Below are 20,285 nucleotides of genomic sequence, written 5' to 3'. Positions count from 1 at the left end.
GGATGACAAACCATAGCTGTGTCAAAAGGTCCCAGTTGTTTTGTTGATTAAGTGGGAAAGAAGCTTTGCACTTTTCTCGTTTGTTCCTTCTAATTGATGATTGATCACTTCTATCTTTTTCATCTACATTATTACATTTCCTCACTCTCATTCTCCTCTTTTTTTTCGCTTTCACTTTATTGCTCATTCATCACATTCATTACAATTGACAAATGACCAATTCATCTTCTTCCAACCTTTTCCACAGTGAATCTAGAAAGAGGCTTTGCACCTTCTCTCAAAAAGTTCTGCGTTGAAAGCTGGACATAGTGGCGGCAAGCTGCCAAAAACAGGCAGTGTTTTTTTTATTGAGCCCATCATTCCTCTGACACTTTGGTCAGAGTGCAGTTTCTACAGCTGGTTAAACACAGCTTGGGGTAAGCCGAAACAACGTGCCATTTACATGGAGCCCCATGACATCTGACCCCTGTGGACATCCGCTTTTACCACCTGCCTCCAGTTGCTTTAATTAACTTTAAGGCAGAGTAAGGATAAATTGATTCCAAAACGTTTTTTAACACTATTAAGCACGTTTAACACATCCAAATGGTAATGAGAAGTAAAGTATTCAGGCTTAAGGAACTAGAAAACAAAAGCTTGATTGTGTGGAGTTAAGCCCTTCATTGATGTAGTGTTTTCTTGCTGTGTCAAGTTTTTATATGCTGCTCTGAGGTTTTGCCACTCGACCTATCAGTCTTAATACCTTTACAGTCATTCAATGTTATTTCCTTAAGAATCACTAGTCCCCCACTGCTGTAAATTCTACGTCTGTTAAGGGTGCAAAACCGGATGTATTCAAGACCAGGTTCTGTTGTATTTGGTCAGCTTGTGTCATTTTTATTGTGATATGTTTTTATTTCTTAAAGAATTTTTGCACCATCGTCTCTTTGCAAGCTGCATAACATCTTATTTCAACTATTTAGGATTGGTGTTTCTGATATTTTCTTGAATCAGCAAATTCCAAATTTTGCATGATGACTTTTTGGGAACATTAGATCTCCTGTTTGAGTGCCATTCAGTTAAAGTGCCACTTGCTTCATCTGTATTCTGAGTAGAATTAATGTGTGTGTGTGTGTGTGTGTGTGTGTGTGTGTGTGTGTGTATATATATATATTTACCTATACCTATTTAGCAGTGAGGAACCTATTTTTCTGTAGTCTGAACTCTTCTTGTGTTTTTCAGTAGCAAAAACATGTTCCTAACAACTGCATGTAACTCCGATATTGTGCTGAAAAGTGACCTGAGGGGCTTTAAGTGAAAAATTAAGAAAAAACACAGCAAATATTCCGTTTTACAAAGGTAATACTGTTCTCTTGCCAATGCTGCCAAGTCGGTGCCTCATATTAAGATGGAAGATAAGAAAGCTAAAGGAGCAGTAAGCTTGTGTGTGTGTGTGTGTGTGTGTGTGTGTGTGTGTGTGTGTGTGTTTTCTGGTGAGACAGACAGAAGGAATACTTGGCTCCACTGACCTAACCAACTAAACTATTTGGCCTTTGGCTCTATGCAGCCTTGGACCTGCCAGCTTGTGTGGGCACGGAGAAAAAAGACCCTTATCAGTGACCCCAGTCCTGTCCAGTGTTGGCTTATATGGGCACACTCCAGAGCTTTGAATAACTGGTCCAGACTCACACCAGAACAACTTTAAATCTTCAGGGACAGTTTAAATTCCTATATTTCTGAGCCAAACAGATTCCTGGAATTGGTTTTAACCTGTGCTGTTTAACGTTTTAGTTGAAATAAACTATTCTTTGAGTGTAACCTGATATGGGTAGAGTATGAAAGGTATACCAATTGGGATATAAAGTTATTTATGAGTTATCTATAACATGAAATGGCCAGTGTGCTCCAAATAAAGTCTAAACAATTAGCCCACTCATGATTAGAAATAAAGTTAAACATCATGGGCATAAATCATGGCACTACAAGCTTTTTCTGTCCTGACCTGCAATGACCCCTGTCCTCCTGGATGCTACAATTACACTGTTGTCATTAGGAAGTCATTATATGCTCCTCTTCCACGGTCTGCTAGAGTCACTCTGACACCTTTTAACCCCTTGTGAAACCTACAGCAGTGATGCCTCAGTGTAGTGTTGCCAAGTCTTTCCTGACAGACTTCTGCTGTTTTTCCAAGACATGGTCAGAACTAAGATATTTGTGATGTAAAATTACATGTGACAATTTTGCAAGATGCAAAGTAACAAAAGATTAACACTTTAGATCCTATATTGCACATCGGAAATCTTTGTTTCTCAGTGTATATTTCCTCTCCATCTGTCTCATACTGCATAATGTGTGCATATGCTGTTTTACTTAACTTCACATCGTCTACAAACTGTTTACATTTGCTCAAAACTGCAAGTGACCTTTCTTTCACAGTGGATAACGTTGATCAAAGAGCAGATTTACGCCAAAAGTCAGTGTATTTTAGTAATAGATTTCCACTGTATACATTATCATACATTAAGTGGACAGTAGTCTGTAAGACCACCGGCCGAGAAGAAGCTGGTCCGCCTCACTGAGAGACAGTCAACCCTGCTCCCCAAGACGAATGTTGGATGAAACACAAGAATGCGCTCCGCTTACCACTCAGGCCCTTTTACCCCGGTCCAGACCTCGCTTTACCTGTTGCATATAAGGCTCCCGTTGTGTGGAAGTGTGGAAGTGTGTAGTGCAGTGTGAGAGAGCTATAGAAAGAGAGACCTTTTTTAAAGCTGCATTAAGCAAGATTTCTATGTAGTAATACACTCATTGTTTTGCATGTTCAAACTTATGTACATATGGTTTCCATTGGCCAAATTCTGGTATAGCGTTTTGCCACTGGCCGAATATCCAAAGCAGTATAAAAGACCCTTTAAGAGGAAAATACAAAGCACTCAGAATGATTGAACCTCTAAATCTACTAGTAGTGCAGGTTCCGTGTGAGGAAAAAAGGGAATTCATTGATGCTTCATCTGTATATTTGATACATTTCATCCATCCATTTCCTAGCCCTTAGCTCGATTTAGCTGCAGAGGCAGCAAGTTAATCTAGGTACCCCAAGGGTCCATCTCCCCATGTCTTCTGCTCTTCATGGGTGATCCCGAGGTTTTGCCTGGCCAGATATAAAAATAAAAAAATCAACCACTTTAACTTATTCCTTTTTATTTTGACTACTTGTTTCTATATTCTCATTGGATTGGGTTTGGACCTTTTTAGATGGACTGTCAAATTGAGAGCTTCAATCTTTAGGAGCATGTTCCAAGATTACAATAAAACACCTGAATCACTGCCAACACAGCACCTGTTGCAGATCTTGAGGTACTTGCTACTCTCCTTCGCCTTTGGCACCAGTTTCCTCCCAACCTGCAATGTGTGGTCCACTGTTTTCTATATGAAGTTTATGCTCACCATTTCATCCAATCCACCAAGCTCACAGTCCACTACAGCCAACAGGACTACATTATTGACAAAAAGTAGTTAAAATGCTGACTTCACCAAACTGGGCACTTTCAACTGCGCCTACAATTCTGCCTGTGAAAATCACAGAGTCAGTGACAAGGCCCACAGTCTGTTCAATAATAAATCCCATCTCCTCACATCTGGGAGTCTCGCTTGTTGGTTTCAAAACCGCAGCTGGCATCAATAAGAATGAGGCAGTGTGCACTACCTCATTTTGCTGCAGTGGGTACTGCGAATCATTTATTGGAGCAGATATTGGCAGATTGGAACTAGATACGTTTCACTTGTTCACCAACAACAACAATTGCAATATGGTTATCCCACGTCAAGGCACCGTCTGACAAATTGTGGCAAGCGAAGCAAATTTGAAAGCATTAGTAGAAGTCCTTTTAGCAGAGGTTTGATTTTCATCAGTATGGATGTCTTTGCACTCTTAACACATGCATAGGCTAGACAAGCATAGAGTTGTCATTCTCATTGAACAAATACAATTATTGAGATAGTGACACATTAAATATGTGGGTGGTACTATAAGATAACCTTGATTAACGAAACATGTAAAGCATGTTCAAACCCTGATTAGAAATGAGAAAGAAACATTGTTTTCAATGTTGAAATGTTGTTTTGAGAAATTTCCTGAATACTTGAGGTTTGAAGATTCTAACCACAGAGATTGGTATTACTCAGTCTGTGAACAAAGCCACTTAACATTAGGTCTCCATCCAGCTTATCATTCCCTCCCTGTAGGATCATGTATTATTTAATAAAGTAATTTCCCCCTGGGATTATTAAAGTATTTCTGGTTCTGATATTTAAACTGGTTAGGCTACTGTGGAATTTCCCCTGTAACAATTAATGTTTATGATTCTTTTCCTTTACCCAATGGGGTTATTGCCTTTTCTTATGTTTATTTATTTTTCCACCCTGGGAACTAATTGCTCATGTCTGAATAATCAGCCCCTAGCACAATGCTGAAGTAGCCCTCTTTCCTCAGTTGGGACCAGAGCTCTGTACAGGGGTTAACTAGGGACATGGACAGAGTTTTGGTTGAGTCAGACTTGGCACTGAGACTTTGTAGAGCAGTGCTACTGAGCCAAGAGCATAACGTCTAATGGAAAACTGATTGGTTATGAAATCCCACAGATAGAGTTTGGATGTGATCGGTGGTGATGTCGTTGGTAACGGCAAATTATTGCAGACGGATAAGATTTTCTTTTCTTCTTCAGTCAGTTACGGTTGCACATTTCTGTGGTTCGTGTTCTCAGCAGCTGCATCACGAGTAGTTTGTTTATATAACCAACCATTAAGAATGAATGTGGAGCACACCTACTCAGCGTCAACTGATAAATGTGGCATGCAACAATGGCAATAGGCTTTTGTGAGACTGTGTAAACACAATTTAGTTTTTTTCAAAAGTTCAGAAATGTGATGATCTCAAAGTTTGAGCAGGAAATACCCCAAAAACTCTCTTGTGCCCTATCTAGCGTAGACTGTTGGGCTCCCCAAATTAGTATTTGTTTTTTTTAACTGCCCTAATAAACCTCGTCAAATCTTGATAGCTTAGAAAGAGAAGAGAGAGGTAGAGAGAGATTTATCCAAATATGAACTCAAACATCTTGGTTCTGTTCCAGCAGTGAGAATGGCAAGGTTTAAAACATTATTCAGATTCCCGTAAACCATCTGGTTCATCTCACAAGCAGTTGAAATTTAAATCGCTGTAAAAGCTGTTTCCATTTTATGGGATAATCAGCTGTGCTGTGTTGCGTTGATATCCTGTTGCAAGGCTATTAGAGCATTAACTCACGTTGGCTTTATTGTGGAAAATGTCCTTTTATGAGGACTGCTGGAGCCAACTGTTTGCTCTCAGCGGTGTGACAGAAACAAACACTTTGCATTTTTTTACACTATGATCTTGTATGAATTGAACTCTATTCCAGGGTTTTTTTGAGAGGTGATCGCAAACTTGCATCAAAGGAACCTACCGTCTCTTCACATTAAGCTTCCTGACCACTCTGACATTTTCTAGCTTTAACCAAACTGAGAACAAGCCTCTTTTATACCTCTGCAGTACATTCAAGTTGCACTTGGTAACTTCCCACTTCGGAAACCCCACATGGCGGCTCTAGATATCTATTTGCATTTCCGAGCATATGAAGGACTCCATTGTAACTGTGCTTCCTAAAGACTAAATATGTGTATCTAGGGTAAATTTACAGTTCTCTGTTGCAGCGCTTAGTTGTGACTCAATTTACCGCCAATGCATAGAACTGGAGCTCGAATGAAACATATGTCTCAAATTTGAACAAATAAAATAAACTCCAACGCTATCTCCAGGGCTACCACTAGAAAGAAGTGAGAAAATATTTTTTCATTATGTGGGTGAACTCACCGTTTTAACAGTAGGATATATTTTCCCATACAAATCATCCCGAGTGCATCTTCACAGTATTTGTCTCCGTGTGTGGCTCATGTGGTTCAGTTGCTACAGTAAGGTGCTTGCAACACAGTGTAATCTGTTTTTCCCCCTGGGATCAATAAATTGATGCAATATCAACCACAAACTGTCTGTTTTAGATAAAACTTGCAAAATCTGAAAAGCATCATCAAATTGGTAGCTTGCTGACTTTGAGACATTCTTAATGTGTGATGTGTGTAATGTGACTGTCTTTTTCTGTTCACATTGCAGGCACACAGGCCTATCTGAGCATGACTGTCACATTCCTAACATACAGGAGAGTCACATACGCAGGTGCTACCTCTTTCCTAAGTTATATGACTCTCATATTTCTTCTTAAACAGCCACATTCCCATAATGCAGTTATCACTTCTTGGACTGACAAATCCAACAAATGAGGCAGTGGGAGTCAACTAAAGGCCGGGCAGCTTTATTTAACACAGACTATATCATCCGGTGGACTTGGGGTTTACCTCCTTCCTAGCTGATAATGAAAATACACTGCTACACTGGTGAGCATCTCTATAAATCCATGGAGGTCCATGGACGTATCGAGGCCTCCCTAAAGTCAAGAAACACATCATTACTGGAGCACTTGAAGTCTGTTTCTTCATACGCTAACACAAACAAGTTTAATATCTGCCGTCAGACATTCATACAAGTGAAAAAGTGCCTTTTGTTTCTGACATCACCCTAAACAAGATCCATTAACCGCTGAGCTAAGCGCTGTGAGGCTTTGATCACAGCGAGAGAGCTAACACTTCAATGTGCTCTCCTCCTCTTAATGATTGCACTGACGCTTTAACTCAACGCTAACAGAGCAGCTTTGTGCTAAATGGGAGGCCTGTAACCTCACCTGGTCACATGCATGCTTGTGTACGTTCTCGAGTTAAATACACAGGTTGTGTGGTCTTCGCAATTTGCCTGGAACTACACTACAACACATGGCTGACATCACCCCTGCTCTGTCAATCAGACACTGAGCTGCTGAATGAAAGGATGTGAGGGGTCTTGTTTTGTCTACTTGAAGGAAAGATTTGAGGCCCATTTTAGAAACCAATCTGTAGTTGTAGAATAGAACAAAACAGAAAGGAAATGCACTGTTTGAGTATGATTATTTAGACTTATTTAAATGATTTTAAACACACAGAACTGAGGTAGACATCTGGTGATCTGCAGTAAGCCTCTTCAAAATTAAACAGGTGTTAAATGATTGGTGGGTCCATAAAAATCCTGAAGTCTTAAAAGACCATACCTGTAGTTTTTTTTTTTTTATGTTTTAGCCTATTAAATTAAAGTGTGCTTAACAGTACTGCTAATTATTTACCAACTGAAACATGTCTACGATTTATATGCTACCATCAAAGCAGCCATTAGATTTAATCAAATTCACATGAATTTTGATTGTGTTTATGTTTTTGTCAAAATCAAGCAATTGTTGCCTGGTAATGCAATTGTTAGCAGGTGTAGCTGGTAATAAATAAGATTTTTATGCAAGAAATGAACAAATTCACATTATTATTAAATCAGTGTTTCCATTTAAATTGTTTCCCTACCATCGCTCCTTTATTACAATCTTTTATTCAGAGATTTCTTCGCAGATGTGCTTCAAGTTTCAAGTGTAAAGATGTCTACAGACAAACAGGTTAAAGTGATTACACAGTGACGTGGGCAATGAAAGAGAGAATGGTGTGTTTTAAGATGTGGTGAGACCACAGCCACAGAGGATTTGCCGTGTAACAGTGAGGTTTTGCATCTCTAAATACTTGGATAAAGTTTATGAGCCATTTGTTCGGGATTGTTGTGCTGAAACTAAGTGTGTGTTTGCGTACATGCACTTACATAGGTGTACTCAGTGCACGGTCCTATCTGAGTATCTGTGATGTGAAGTTTATAAATGATTGAGGTTTGATTACATTCCATTCATTTACTCAGTCTCTCATTAGATGTGACAGCTCATTACAAACTGTTGTGGACTGACTGACAGCTGAGTGACTTTGGCCGGCACCATTTAGAGCTGTCCAAATCCAGAGTCCATCATCACCACATTATTATGACCGTTCTTTTTTTTTTTTTTTGGTCATTCTGATCAAGCCGTAATACTGTATCTTGACATCTCAGCCAAGTCCAAGTAAAAAGGACACATTTTTGCAGTCCTGAACTAGAACTAGTATACACCGTAGCCAAACCTACAACAGAACTTGATTTTGTCTGAAGAGCTGGTCGTCATACATTTGACAAGGGCCCACGTTCCCTTTTTTGTGTTGAAAATATCGAAATCTTTTGCAGTTTCTATCACTAACAGAAGACACGGTCTTGTTCTGTCTGTGTTGAGTTATGCATGCATGTGGCTGTGCTTTATTAAGTCCACCTCCTCCAGTAAAAAGATGTTCACAGTAGTGGTGCACAAAGAGTTTTGCCTATCTGCCCTCATTATTAAACACAGCATTTTGTTCACTTGTGCGGAGAGTGCTGTGGTTTTTCAGTCAAACTGAATTACTGTTGTGCTATTCTACAGTTGAAGTTTAAAGTTTGGCATTAATGTTTTCTGTACATCCCGCACTGTTATGAACCCAAGCTTCTGGTCAACAAGTAGATGCACGTTTCCTTCTGCATGGGCTTGTGGATCGTCTTCATGATTTCTTAAAGAGACATTATATTATTACATGAACATTTCAAATGTGCTTTTTATTATTTCTTTTGCTGCTTTAGCACCACTAACCAAGTGCCACCTGGTTCCATTATATTGAAGAGAAGGCTGTCGTCTCTACGGCCTATTTCTGATTTTGGGCTGAAGTGTCTTTTAAGACTAGGGTACTGCGCTTTCTGCTATCCATAAAGTGTGGATTTTGCCATAGCAGTGTTTCACAAATGGACTTTCTCAGGCAGAGACACACACACACACACACTCCCGCAACACACTGACCCATTTAAGAAACAGCCCTGCGGAGGTAGCAGTGTTTGGCTCAACTGTTGCTGATTTGGAAAGGGAGCAGGCATGCAAACCCTAGATACCCTGTAAACAGACCCACTGATAAACACACACCCTCACACACACAGTACAATGAACCTGTCTTCTTAAATTTTCATTTTATGTGGGAATACTGCAGTTTTCATGCTGTTTCATTTCACATTAGATTGTTGTGACTTTTCTTCATACTGATTTCTTTAGTTTGATTTTCTACAACACTTATTTTATAAAAATGAAATAAAAAAATACATTCCAATAAACCTTTTACTTTTCTCAATTTACACTATATGTCACATTCTGTTGTTTTAGCGTAATGTAAGTATGTACTGTGAACTTAAATGCAGTGTCAGGATGTGTCTGCACTAAATATATATGGTAAACTCATCTCCATGTATTTTTCTAGCCGTTTTCTAGCCATTTTTGTACAGTTTCTTCCCAAGAAAAGGGAGTTCACCTTAGTAAAGCCAGTGTTATTCCTCTGTGACTTACAGGCTTAATCACATTGCAGCATCTTGTACTTCATTTAATACACCTTGAAGTTATTACTGGGAACACTAGCTAGAGGACATGTACTGTATCTCCCAAGCCTTCCTCGTCTCCTCAGCTGTTCCAGTGCAGGTGGTGCTCGGACTCAGCCAAGCCTGATTACACTGTCACACCCTGACCCAAATTACTCACGTCTTGCACTGGGATGTTTTACATTTTCGCCGCTTTACTTTCATTATTCACTGTATTTTTAACAGTCATTACTCATCAATACAGCCAGCTTTCTTCAATACGATCATCTGTTTTCCCAAAAACCCGGCATTGGGATGATTCACGGCACAGGACAAATACTGATTCGGCAAAGTTCATGTGGGTTCCTGTTGCATCATGAGAACTTGAGCGAGTGCAGCGAGTGTGTCTCAGTTTCCATGGCGATCTGTCCAGCTGTTAAGTCTCTGACCATGTGGAGGAACATCTGCAGTGATGTCATTTTTGGGCAAATACGGAGCGAAGTGACAGGCCGAGCTGTGGGATTGTTGGCCGACACGACACGCTTTGGCAGGACTTTACCACTGACAACACAGAGAAGATTTAGAGAGCCTGCATCTCCAGCGAGGCATCCAACAGACCAATCACCAATTTCTGATTCCAGGCTTCTTTGGAATCGGAAATGGGTCAAAAAGAGTATTTAGGAAATATGTATTCGAACTTGTTTTAGCTTGCTTAGATTTCATTGCATCAGCTTAATAAAATTAGTGCCTGAAAGTTAGGACAATCACAAGAAAGACTGCAGCAGTACTAAACATGCTTTCAGTTGTTTGTGACACCTGCAATATTTAGCGTCTAGCTTTTGTTCCTATGGCGTTTGAATGCACTTACTATTAACCACTTTGGACAAAAGCGTCTTCCAAAAGAATGTAATACGATGGTGTATTTTACATTTCAAAGGCTGCTCAATACCAATCACATCCAGATTGCGTGAAAATCTTAGGGTACCCTAAGCCAGGAAAATCTTTCTGCTTAGGCCTTCTCTTCACAATAAGCCAACATTTCTCACACCCAAAATGAGCTTTCCAAAAACTTTCTACTTGGTGGATGAATAAAAAAATGCCCTCCTTGCATTTTAGTGTGAATGAGGAAAACTGAATTTTTGGAACTCACATCAGTGTGCTCAGACACAGTCATGGTTGTAAAGTTGACAAGTGGTACAGGTGTTCTCATTAAACCTGTATTTATCTGTGCTATGTCTTTTCACGTTTTACTGAAGATCAACTGCAGTAGTTTGTCTGTTGTTTTGCTGTTTCAGCGTAAATGGGGATCTTTATGAAAACTACCTGAAATGTGGGCATGCATCATTTTCAGATTTAGTTGTCTCTGGAGGAAGTGTAGTATCCAAAATTACTGAAGGCTGCAACAAATACACAGATGCAACTCTACACTACAATCCTGTGCAAGTTATAGTATTCAGCTACAGTCAGGGTTTAACAGCAGAACGGTGTGGGTTGCACTTCATTGTTACTTTTAATTGCCACAGTCTGTAGGAGTTTCAATCCAATTAATGCATGGGGGAAAGAAGTGTGCCTCTCTTCCTGTGGAGAGTCTTACGGGCCACACACACACACGCTGCACTCATGAAAGTCTTAATGTTTGCACTCTCCATCTTAGTCTGTCTCTCTTTTCCCCACTCTTTTTGTCTTTGTCACTCCTTTACACACAGATGTACACACAGACATACAAGCACACACACACACACACACACACACACACACACACACACACACACACACGCATACACACGCCACGCGGTAAGCCTAATTTACAGGAGCTGCCACTGCGCAGCACGTGTGTATTAGTCTAACCTAATGCCTTCCAGATGCCCAGCCTCTATACCCTGCTGCCCATACTCTCTAAAAGAACAGACGATTGTTCCAGGGGTCTTCCCACTAAGCAGAACCAGGTGTAGAGTGAGTGTGCATGTGTGTGTCTGACAGAGAGAGACAGACAGAGGGGGGAGATAAGTGATGTTGTGGTAGGTGGGCACTCACAACGTGCTCACATGTCTTTGGGAGAGACAATACAACTACATGCCGTCTGTCTGGCATGCTTGAGGACTTGTGATTGTGTGCATTCAGCCGTTCACACAGTAATGACAAGTTTACAGAATAGGATGAAGATGATGGGTGTGGGTGTTAGACAGATGGAAGCCCCTTCTCATCCTCTTGGCAAACTTTATGGGGTGTATCTGACATTTTATCAAACCTCAAAATGTCTAAAGACAGATGCATGGATGATTGGAACCTCCCCAGATGATCCAGAGTATTAAGGATTACTGAAAATGTACATAATGTAATTTAAAAGAATCTGTGTAGCTGGAAATGAAAAGATATGTTTCAATATAATTAGAGCTCCCTTACTGTCCGTACTGTGGAATGCTTTAATTTCTAGGATAACATATCAGTCCTCTGACCCATGGCTGGATTAACCCACTAGGGGGCACCAATGCAAAAATGAACTGGCCCCCTCCTATGTATGGATTGTGGACCCTGTCAACTTCAACTACCCCTCAGACCCAGAGCCCGTAGCCCGTATGTTTTATCTAGCCACAGATACCAACCAGTGCTCCTGTTACCCGGCCACAGGTTTGCTGCATATTCAATTAGTCGGTGGTAATTTGATTAAACAGGAATTTACTATAGAATATGTTCAATTGTGTGATTTATCATTTTGATACTGGATTTTAGTGGTGCATACTAATCCCAACAACACAGTGACCGACACATAGCAAATCTGGGGCTTTAGCTCTTGGAGGGCACCTTTTCTCTGAGCTTTGCACACAAGAATCCGGATATATAGACCTATAGGAAATCTTAAGATAGATAAGATTCAGAAAGTGAAGGATTTCCACATGACTTGAGAAGAAGGTTAAAGGTGAGATCTGGCTGCAGGCGTTCCCAGGGAAACAGGATTCAACATGCATCATTAATACACTAATTGCAGTGACTCAGATAAAAGAGGCCCTTGGTACCAATAGACAGCAAATCCATGAAATGCAATATTCTGCATCAGTGAAGTTCAGTTTAACCCTCGACACCACATTGTTTCCATATGGCAGCAATCAGGCTTCTTGTACCTCTCTGTTTGAGCTCAGTTTATTGTTCGGTAGAGGTGTTTGTAGGCCAATGATACACCCCGTGATGCACTTTGGTTGCATGAGAAATGTGTTTTCTTTTCCCCTCCACTAACATGGTTCCCGCCTCCATGTTTCTTTGCAGACCGTGGTTCTCAGGGAGCCTTGGACCTGACGGAGTTGATCGGCGTCCCCCTTCCTCCCTCCGTCTCCTTTGTTACGGGTTTTGAGGGTTACCCTGCCTACAGCTTCGGCCCGGACGCCAACGTGGGCCGCCTCACAAAGTCATTCATCCCCGACCCATTCTACTATGACTTTGCCGTCACGGTCACAGCTAAACCTACCACACGGCGCGGTGGTGTGCTGTTCGCCATTACAGATGCTTACCAAAAGGTAGGCGGTGTACATTTTTACCTCCACTCCTCTGTTTTTTCCTGCGTTTTTTTTCCATGTAAACAGAAACAAAGTAAATAACAACTTTCTACTCTTTTGATTTCTTCTTCTTTTTTGTAAGATTGTACACTTGGGTATAGCATTGTCCGAGGTAGAGGATGGTTCCCAGAGAGTCATACTGTACTACACCGACCCAGGAACAAGAGGTGGGACCCAGGAAGCAGCATCCTTCAAAATGGGAGACCTGACAGGAAGATGGGCGAGGTTTACCCTGACCGTTCAGGGGACAGAGGTGGGTGTACTGTAGTCAGTTCACTTTGTTTGGGTAAAGATGTCATGTGTGGCATTTCAGCATCAATTAATCATCCCGAAACAGTAGAATTTGTGCGAACTTTGTTACCATCATGGACAGCTTGGTTTATGGTTAATGAGGCACAAGCATTATAATAACAAATGGATGTTTAAAGCTTAAAAAACAGGCTCATGATTATACTTTCATTTTTTAAAACAGGCTAAATTTACTAAAAACGTAGGCAGTGCACTTAATTTTAAACATTATTCAAGCAAACAGGTGAAAGGTGATTTTTTTGGGGGGGAACTAATTAAGCACAGATTTGGTGCATTAGTGAGTATTTACAGCAGTAGGATGATGTGGGATAGACACAAAATAAACTACAGTGCCTGTGGTCACTGTAATGAAGGAACATGTTACCCAGTGCAATGGTGTTGCTCACTGATGTGTTTTTAATAGTTTTTGGACAACAATGGAGGTCTATGTAACAGAGTAATAAGAAACATCTTTGGCTACACAGATAATACTGATACAATCTGTGTTGCATGCAGCCCTTTTTTTTATTTATTTATTTTTTCAACAGAAGTTGGAAGAAGATTTTAAATCTTACTTTTGCAGAGGTATATGTGAGGATGTGTGTCACTGTATGTGTAGCTGCAGGGAATAAAGTTTATTAAAAAGTTAAATAGAATAATTGCAGCAAAAAGACAATCTCTTGTTATCAGTTGCTGGTAATAAGTGTGTGTGCATGTGCCCTTCATCACTCAGGTGCGCCTCTACATGGACTGTGAGGAATACCACCGAGTTGCCTTCACCAGGAGCCCTCAGCCTCTGACCTTCGAGGCCAGCTCAGGGATCTTTGTAGGGAACGCTGGGGGTACAGGCCTGGCGAGGTTTGTGGTGAGTCTGGATGGGACTGGGTTTAATGTTGCGAGCGTTTAACTCTGTGCACATAATCTCTTGCAACATGAGCACAACTCAGTTGTCAGCCCTGTATGAGAGCTACATTTCTGTGTAGATAATTCCTTTTTCTAATGTTAACCCGTTTGGATCAGTGGGTTGACAATAGATGCAGAAACAAACATGGCGTTTGGGACATTTCCTATTTTACATTTGAGAAATGAATACAATAGTCTTTGTTGGCAGCTTTATGACCGCCACAGGAGACAAGGAATGAATGACCACATGTGTTTATGAGCACTGCCTTATCCTGTGAGAGCTCATAAATGACAGGCTGTATGTGATTTACATTTTTTGGAATATAGCTGATCTCTCATCTTGAATGCCTTACACTGTGCAACTATGAGTGCAAATGCCAATTCTTTAATTAAAACGAGTAGAATCAAACAATGGTCGGGATGTAAGATTGGAGGTTCCAACCCCATGTGATTGTTATAAATACCCCTGTGGTGTGGTTATAATGAGGGTGTGTGATAGAGAAGTGCTGAGAAATCAGATCCAGGAGAAGAGGTAGTAATACATGCAATGCTGTATTCTGTTCTCACTGCTCTTGTAAAAGAAACTAAACCAGTAAATGCTTCACCCCCCCAATCATCTATGATTTGCTGTTTTGTAATTGCAGAACATGGCTGCATTTGTCCTAATTTAACAGGAGGGATGATGAGGGGAAAATAGTTTAGTGTAAAGGGAATAGCATTCCTTTATGTGCTATGTATATGGGATAAACATTTAGAAATGATGAGCGAAGACATGTATCTGACTGTATTTCAGTCTTATCAAGATGTTAAATCTGAAACTTGTCCAAAGCATTATTAAATTTTAATAAGAAAAGAGCGAAGCACATGTTGGCTAAACTAGACAAACACATGACCCGTGGCCTGAAAAACAAAATCCCAGCCTCTTCTGTGCTGCAGAACCTTTTTTTTTGCAACCTTTGTCCTCTTCCTCTCCTCTGATTTGTAGTTATGTAAGATCATGTGACAGACAAAAACTACAAGATGTTTCTTGTCCAGGACAGTGGAAAGTTCTTATAGCCAAGTAGCTTTTTTACCCCCCCCCCATTAAGATTTTATTAGAGAAATCTGAGGAGAGTTTCAAAGAAATCCAATAAGCCAAGGAGGGAGGAAATGTGTTGATTCAGGATTTTTTGGGTCTCAGAGGGGAGCCCATTTTGTTGCTGGAACAATTTCTCAAATAGGTTTCTCTACCTAGTGTGGTTTAAAACCAACTCTGACGTTGGTATTTACACTGTAAAGAGCTTGAGTTTCATTTCAGACAGAAATCACATTCTACCTTAATTTAAAATCTGTCTTTATCTTATAGAGCAAAAGCGACCACTTCATTTTTCCTTTTAGTACATTTTTGATATTTTGAACCCATTTGTTTTGACTGACTCCAGAGGATGCCTTTTAATTTCTAACCGAGGTTGTCTTTTATTGACTTTATAGTGGCTTTGTGGGGTAGCAGGGACACTGGACAGATAATATATACAACAGGAAGTTGTTTCCCCATAGAATTACAATTCAATTTACTGTTAATGTAATGAAGATACAATTACTTTTATTTTATCCCATGAATCTTAGCCAGTGGCATTTTGTCAAGCTTCTTGGGAACAAAATTATTTTTGTTGTATCTTTGCTAAAACACCAATTTATCTGAAATAAAACATTTACCAGGAATGGTAGGAAGATTTTTTTTCAAATTGGAAAAGAGCATGGCTAGCTGTTTCCTTTATGTTTTTTTCCTTTTTTTTTCCTTTATTAGCTAATTGCTTACTGGCTCTAGCTCTGTATTTAGGAGGATAAGTAGGATTTATGAATAGGGATCCAGATATCAGGAAATAAAAGATGCAGTTGTGTAAAGTATCAAGATACTGAGGCTTGGACACCTGCCAGCCAATCAGAAATATTTCCAGTAGACGTAATCCAAAAGTCATTAAAATACCACCATCAACCACTCATCACTCATACCTTGTAAGAAGTACAACAGCAGAAACTCATGCAGTGTAACTCTGCTGCAACCCTTCGTTGACACCATTGCTCAAGAGTTGGAAACCTCCAGTATGACCATGATAAGCTGTAAGACATCACCCAGAGGCCCTCTAAAAGCTTTGTGTCCTATCTCTTGCCAATAAGCTCCATCCTTTTCACTGCTCCCTTTCCTCTCTTTATACAGCCCTCCCCTCTCCTCCCTCTTTTCTCCCCTCTCAGACAAAGAGGACCAGTAGTGACCATTGGTTTCCAGCTGTTCAATGTTTGAACTGGCAGCTCTGTCAGAGATCTTCCATCTCCTCCCAGGGAGAGCAATAACAGCAGCAGCAGCAGCAGCAGTAGCTCTCTGCAGTAGCACACTCACACACCGCTTCACATGAACGCACTCATGCAAACAAATATACTAAAATATCTTCCCCCACACTGACTTATTCACTCATGTTTTTTCTTTCCTGAGTTTCAGTGAAACACACCCCATGCTAGGTGTTTGTGTGTGCCTACCACGCTCTGCACATATAGAAATAGAAAGAAAGAGAGACAGATGCAGAAAGTAAACAGTGTGTGCAGCTTTATGATTGTCCCTGAGCAACTGAATGTTTGAGGTACTCAGGGAGCAACATGGAGGAACAACACTGTCAAGTAGCTTATGTTTATGTTGTATGCATGTGAGAATTTCTTTGATTTAAGCATGCAGCTTTAGAGCTATATGAATGCTGAATGTAGACATGAAACTGCAGCTTGTTTTCTCAGTCAACTTTTATTGCGGGTGCAGAATTTGGCCTTTGGGGCCTGTTAATTCAGAATAACAGTCTTAAAAGCACTTACGTAATAAAATAATCGCTAAATATCTAGTCTCATCCCTTCATGGTACGTGTCATAATCAAATTAGGTGGTGACACCTTGTGGCAGAAAGAGGCTCTCTGTTGCTTTAGCAACAACACTTTCCTCAGCATGGTGATTGCCAGTACCTGCAGAAACAGAACAGTGCCTTAAGAGCTTTCAGATGTCAGGGACAGCTAAGAAAAAGGTTAAGTACTTCTGAGTCTGTGGACACTGACCAGACTGCAAAATATATACAAACAGTGCTCATTCATATACAAGACTACCATCAGCTGGAGCTCTAATACATTGTAATCTTAGTGAAGAACACCTCTTCTCAACTACTGCACACTTTGATCATTGCAGTCTCTACCAGAGAATGTGAAATGAAGAACCACTGTGCCAATGTGTATAAACTGTGATTTATATGCATTGCAACCATTCAGAATTTGCCATAGGGATTCACTTACAGATTCACTTCTAAGATATCTTAATAGAAACAGAATGATCTAAGTTTAAACGTCTCATTGGACCTCAGTTCTCACACAAAGCTCACTAAGTTCAAACCAGTCTGACAAACCCCAAAGCCAGCAGTGTGGATCTAGATTCCCAGGAAACATGGCTCGCCCTCTTTTAGCAGATAGATGAATGCAGATGCAGTTGTGTGTGTGTGTGTGTGTGTGTGTGTATATGTGTCAGTCAAACAGCCCGGCCCTGTCAAATCATTCCACTGTCTTCAAGTGTTTGTATTCATATAGTTAAAAGGTTGTACTAACTGACCAGCTGAGTCATTCATCCACATTGTGGCTTAATTTACAGGGGGATTCACACACTGAAATGTTTGAAGGAGGTGGAAACGATTGCATGCCACCAAATTCTTTGTTTATTTCAGATGTGTTGTTTACTGCACAAACACATGTGTCTGATTTGGTTGCTACCCCAACTCATATCCACCCATTCTTTCTCTTGCTCTCTATTCTTCCCCTCCCTCTCCCTTTCTCACTCCTTCACCACCATTACATTTCATAGGCTGTGCTTCATTCCATTAAAAACAGGTGTTTGTCCTCTGGCCTGAACTCAATATCAATAAACTTGGCTGAATTTGAACTGATCTAATAAGAGGAAAGAACCACTGACTCTCAGATTTAAAGTATGATTCACAATTGCATATGCACACACTCATACTTATACTAAATAATTGGAAAAACACACCCGCACACTTCAGATGAAATATGTCTCTATGAGGTATTGAGCTTTAAATTGTAATTTAAGCAGTATTGCATATAGACTGTATATAAAGATGGATGATGTCTTCCTCCTACTGTACAAAAATAAAGTCAAAATACAGTATTACTGTACAGTTTACTGCAGAACATAATTTTTTCATTTTGAAACAGACAGTCGCTGTTATCGACTTCCCTTCTCTATGAACATAGAGTAATAAATGATGCAGAGTATATTTCCTGCCCATGGTAAGCCAAAGAATTTGTTGATGACCCTGCAATATGAGGCAATAAAACCAGTATGCATGGTTCCAAGCAAATTGGAGTTTGGAGGGCTATTACGACTATATTTAACTGGCATACGCCAGATACATAACAGGCCAAGTTCAGCCATTTTTGTTTATTATGTTTATGGGTCCTGACAACATAATAATGGTCCCTGTTATATTACAAGAATAATCCAGGGTTGGTTTTCGATACATGCAGGTGAAATGACAATAATAACCAACATAAAGCTCTTTTATCAACAAGATTTAACATCTTTGGGATGCACTCTAATGCAGCTCCCGGATAAAGGAGCATCCACCCATTCATCTTTGCCTGTTGATGCTCTGCTGTCAGTTTACCAGTGTTTAAGATGACAATACAGTTACAGTATTGTGTCAAAGTGTTTAACACTACCACAGGTCCCTTGATGTCAGGCAGCAGTTATCAGGTTCAAACTTGGTCCAACATTTCTTTGGTTTGAGTATACTGTACTACTCTACAAAGCCAAATATTATTTTGCAAATGAGAGGAGATGGGTTATAATAGTATGCATTGTTTTTCTATCATTCAATGACTCATAACATTTACATCTTAAGCATGTTGTTGTTTTCTAAAACACAAACTTTCGAGCAGTTAAAGTTTATTTTATTTATTAGTGCTGATGGTATTTTTCTCAAAAATTATTCAAATTTATTCTGAAAAATATCCATACTGGACTATGGTGTTTTAGTAATGATGTGAAAATTGTCTTTGGAGGGCAGACGGTTCATATGAGCGCGAGGCACCTGTTTCACTGCCAGATGTTTATCCGTGTGTTATTGCGTGCAGTTGGGGTGATGAGGGAGGGAGAGATAGATAGACTGCCATGCTGAAAGGAAGAGGCAGTATTTGGCTGGTGTGTGGGGAAAACGTTCCACGAAATTTTATGACACAGAATTAAATAAATTACCACGCAACATAACACACGACTCTCCTCCGCTCCTCGTTCTCTCTCCAGGGCTCCATCCAGCAGCTGGTTCTGAAGTCAGATCCCACGGCCCCAGATGACCAGTGTGAGGAGGACGATCCTTATGTGAGTGTGCACCAAAACACACACAAACACCAACCAAGAATCTAATATGTTGTCAGAAGACCTCAGCAGCACAAACATGGTACTATCCTTCCCTCTAGTGGTTGGAACAGTGCACTACAGTAAACCATGTGGACAGAAGTATGTGGACAGATCTGTCAACACACTTATGTATATTTGGTCCTCCTTATTCTAATTTAAGGACATCTTAATGCAATAGCATACAGTTCTAGACAATAGTGCTGACTGCTTCCTTCCAGTTTTTCTGGTTTTCACATGACAAAGCCAGCTCCATAAAGAAATGTTTTTCCCAGTCAACACCTTTTTGGATGAAGTGGAACACTGACTGCAGCCAGGCCTCGTGGCCTAAATTCAGGTCCCGACCTCGCTCATTCTCTTGTGCATTAAATGACGATACATTATAACATCATACAGTATGAGATAAGCTGCTCAGTACTCACATAATCTAATGATTTGCGTGTCCACATACTTAGTTAAACTATTTATAGTATATAACCAGACTTGACAATTATGTTCTAAAAATGAAATTAGTGGAAATGTAAGCATAGAGCTAACCTGTCGATTTCTCCTCTGATCATCTGTCATTTAAAAATAATATATTTATTTAACTTTGATCTGAAATTTAACCCGGGGCCCAATATAATTAAGGCAGAGTAATGCCCCATGGCTTGAATCAGTTAGATGGTTTATCTGATGTTTTGATATAAGGATAAATATTTTAAATCGTTGTGTAT

At 40.1% G+C, this 20,285-nt stretch overlaps 1 protein-coding gene across 1 annotated transcript in view; it reads left to right on the top strand.

Annotated features, from left to right (window-relative positions):
• The window catches only part of LOC127369690 (collagen alpha-1(XVIII) chain), a 56,063-nt gene that overhangs the window by 18,749 nt on the left and 17,029 nt on the right, over window positions 1-20,285 (top strand). Inside the window, exons 3-6 of the mRNA XM_051411278.1 lie at window positions 12,662-12,909; window positions 13,031-13,201; window positions 13,970-14,101; window positions 19,459-19,533. Coding sequence (XP_051267238.1) covers window positions 12,662-12,909; window positions 13,031-13,201; window positions 13,970-14,101; window positions 19,459-19,533 — 626 coding nt within the window. The remainder of the gene's footprint in view (window positions 1-12,661; window positions 12,910-13,030; window positions 13,202-13,969; window positions 14,102-19,458; window positions 19,534-20,285) is intronic.

Source organism: Dicentrarchus labrax, unplaced genomic scaffold (assembly GCF_905237075.1).
Source record: "Dicentrarchus labrax unplaced genomic scaffold, dlabrax2021, whole genome shotgun sequence".
Taxonomy (NCBI): Eukaryota; Metazoa; Chordata; class Actinopteri; family Moronidae; genus Dicentrarchus; species Dicentrarchus labrax.
The sequence above is the reverse complement of the archived record's forward strand: the minus strand, read 5'-3'. Positions and strand labels throughout refer to the sequence as shown.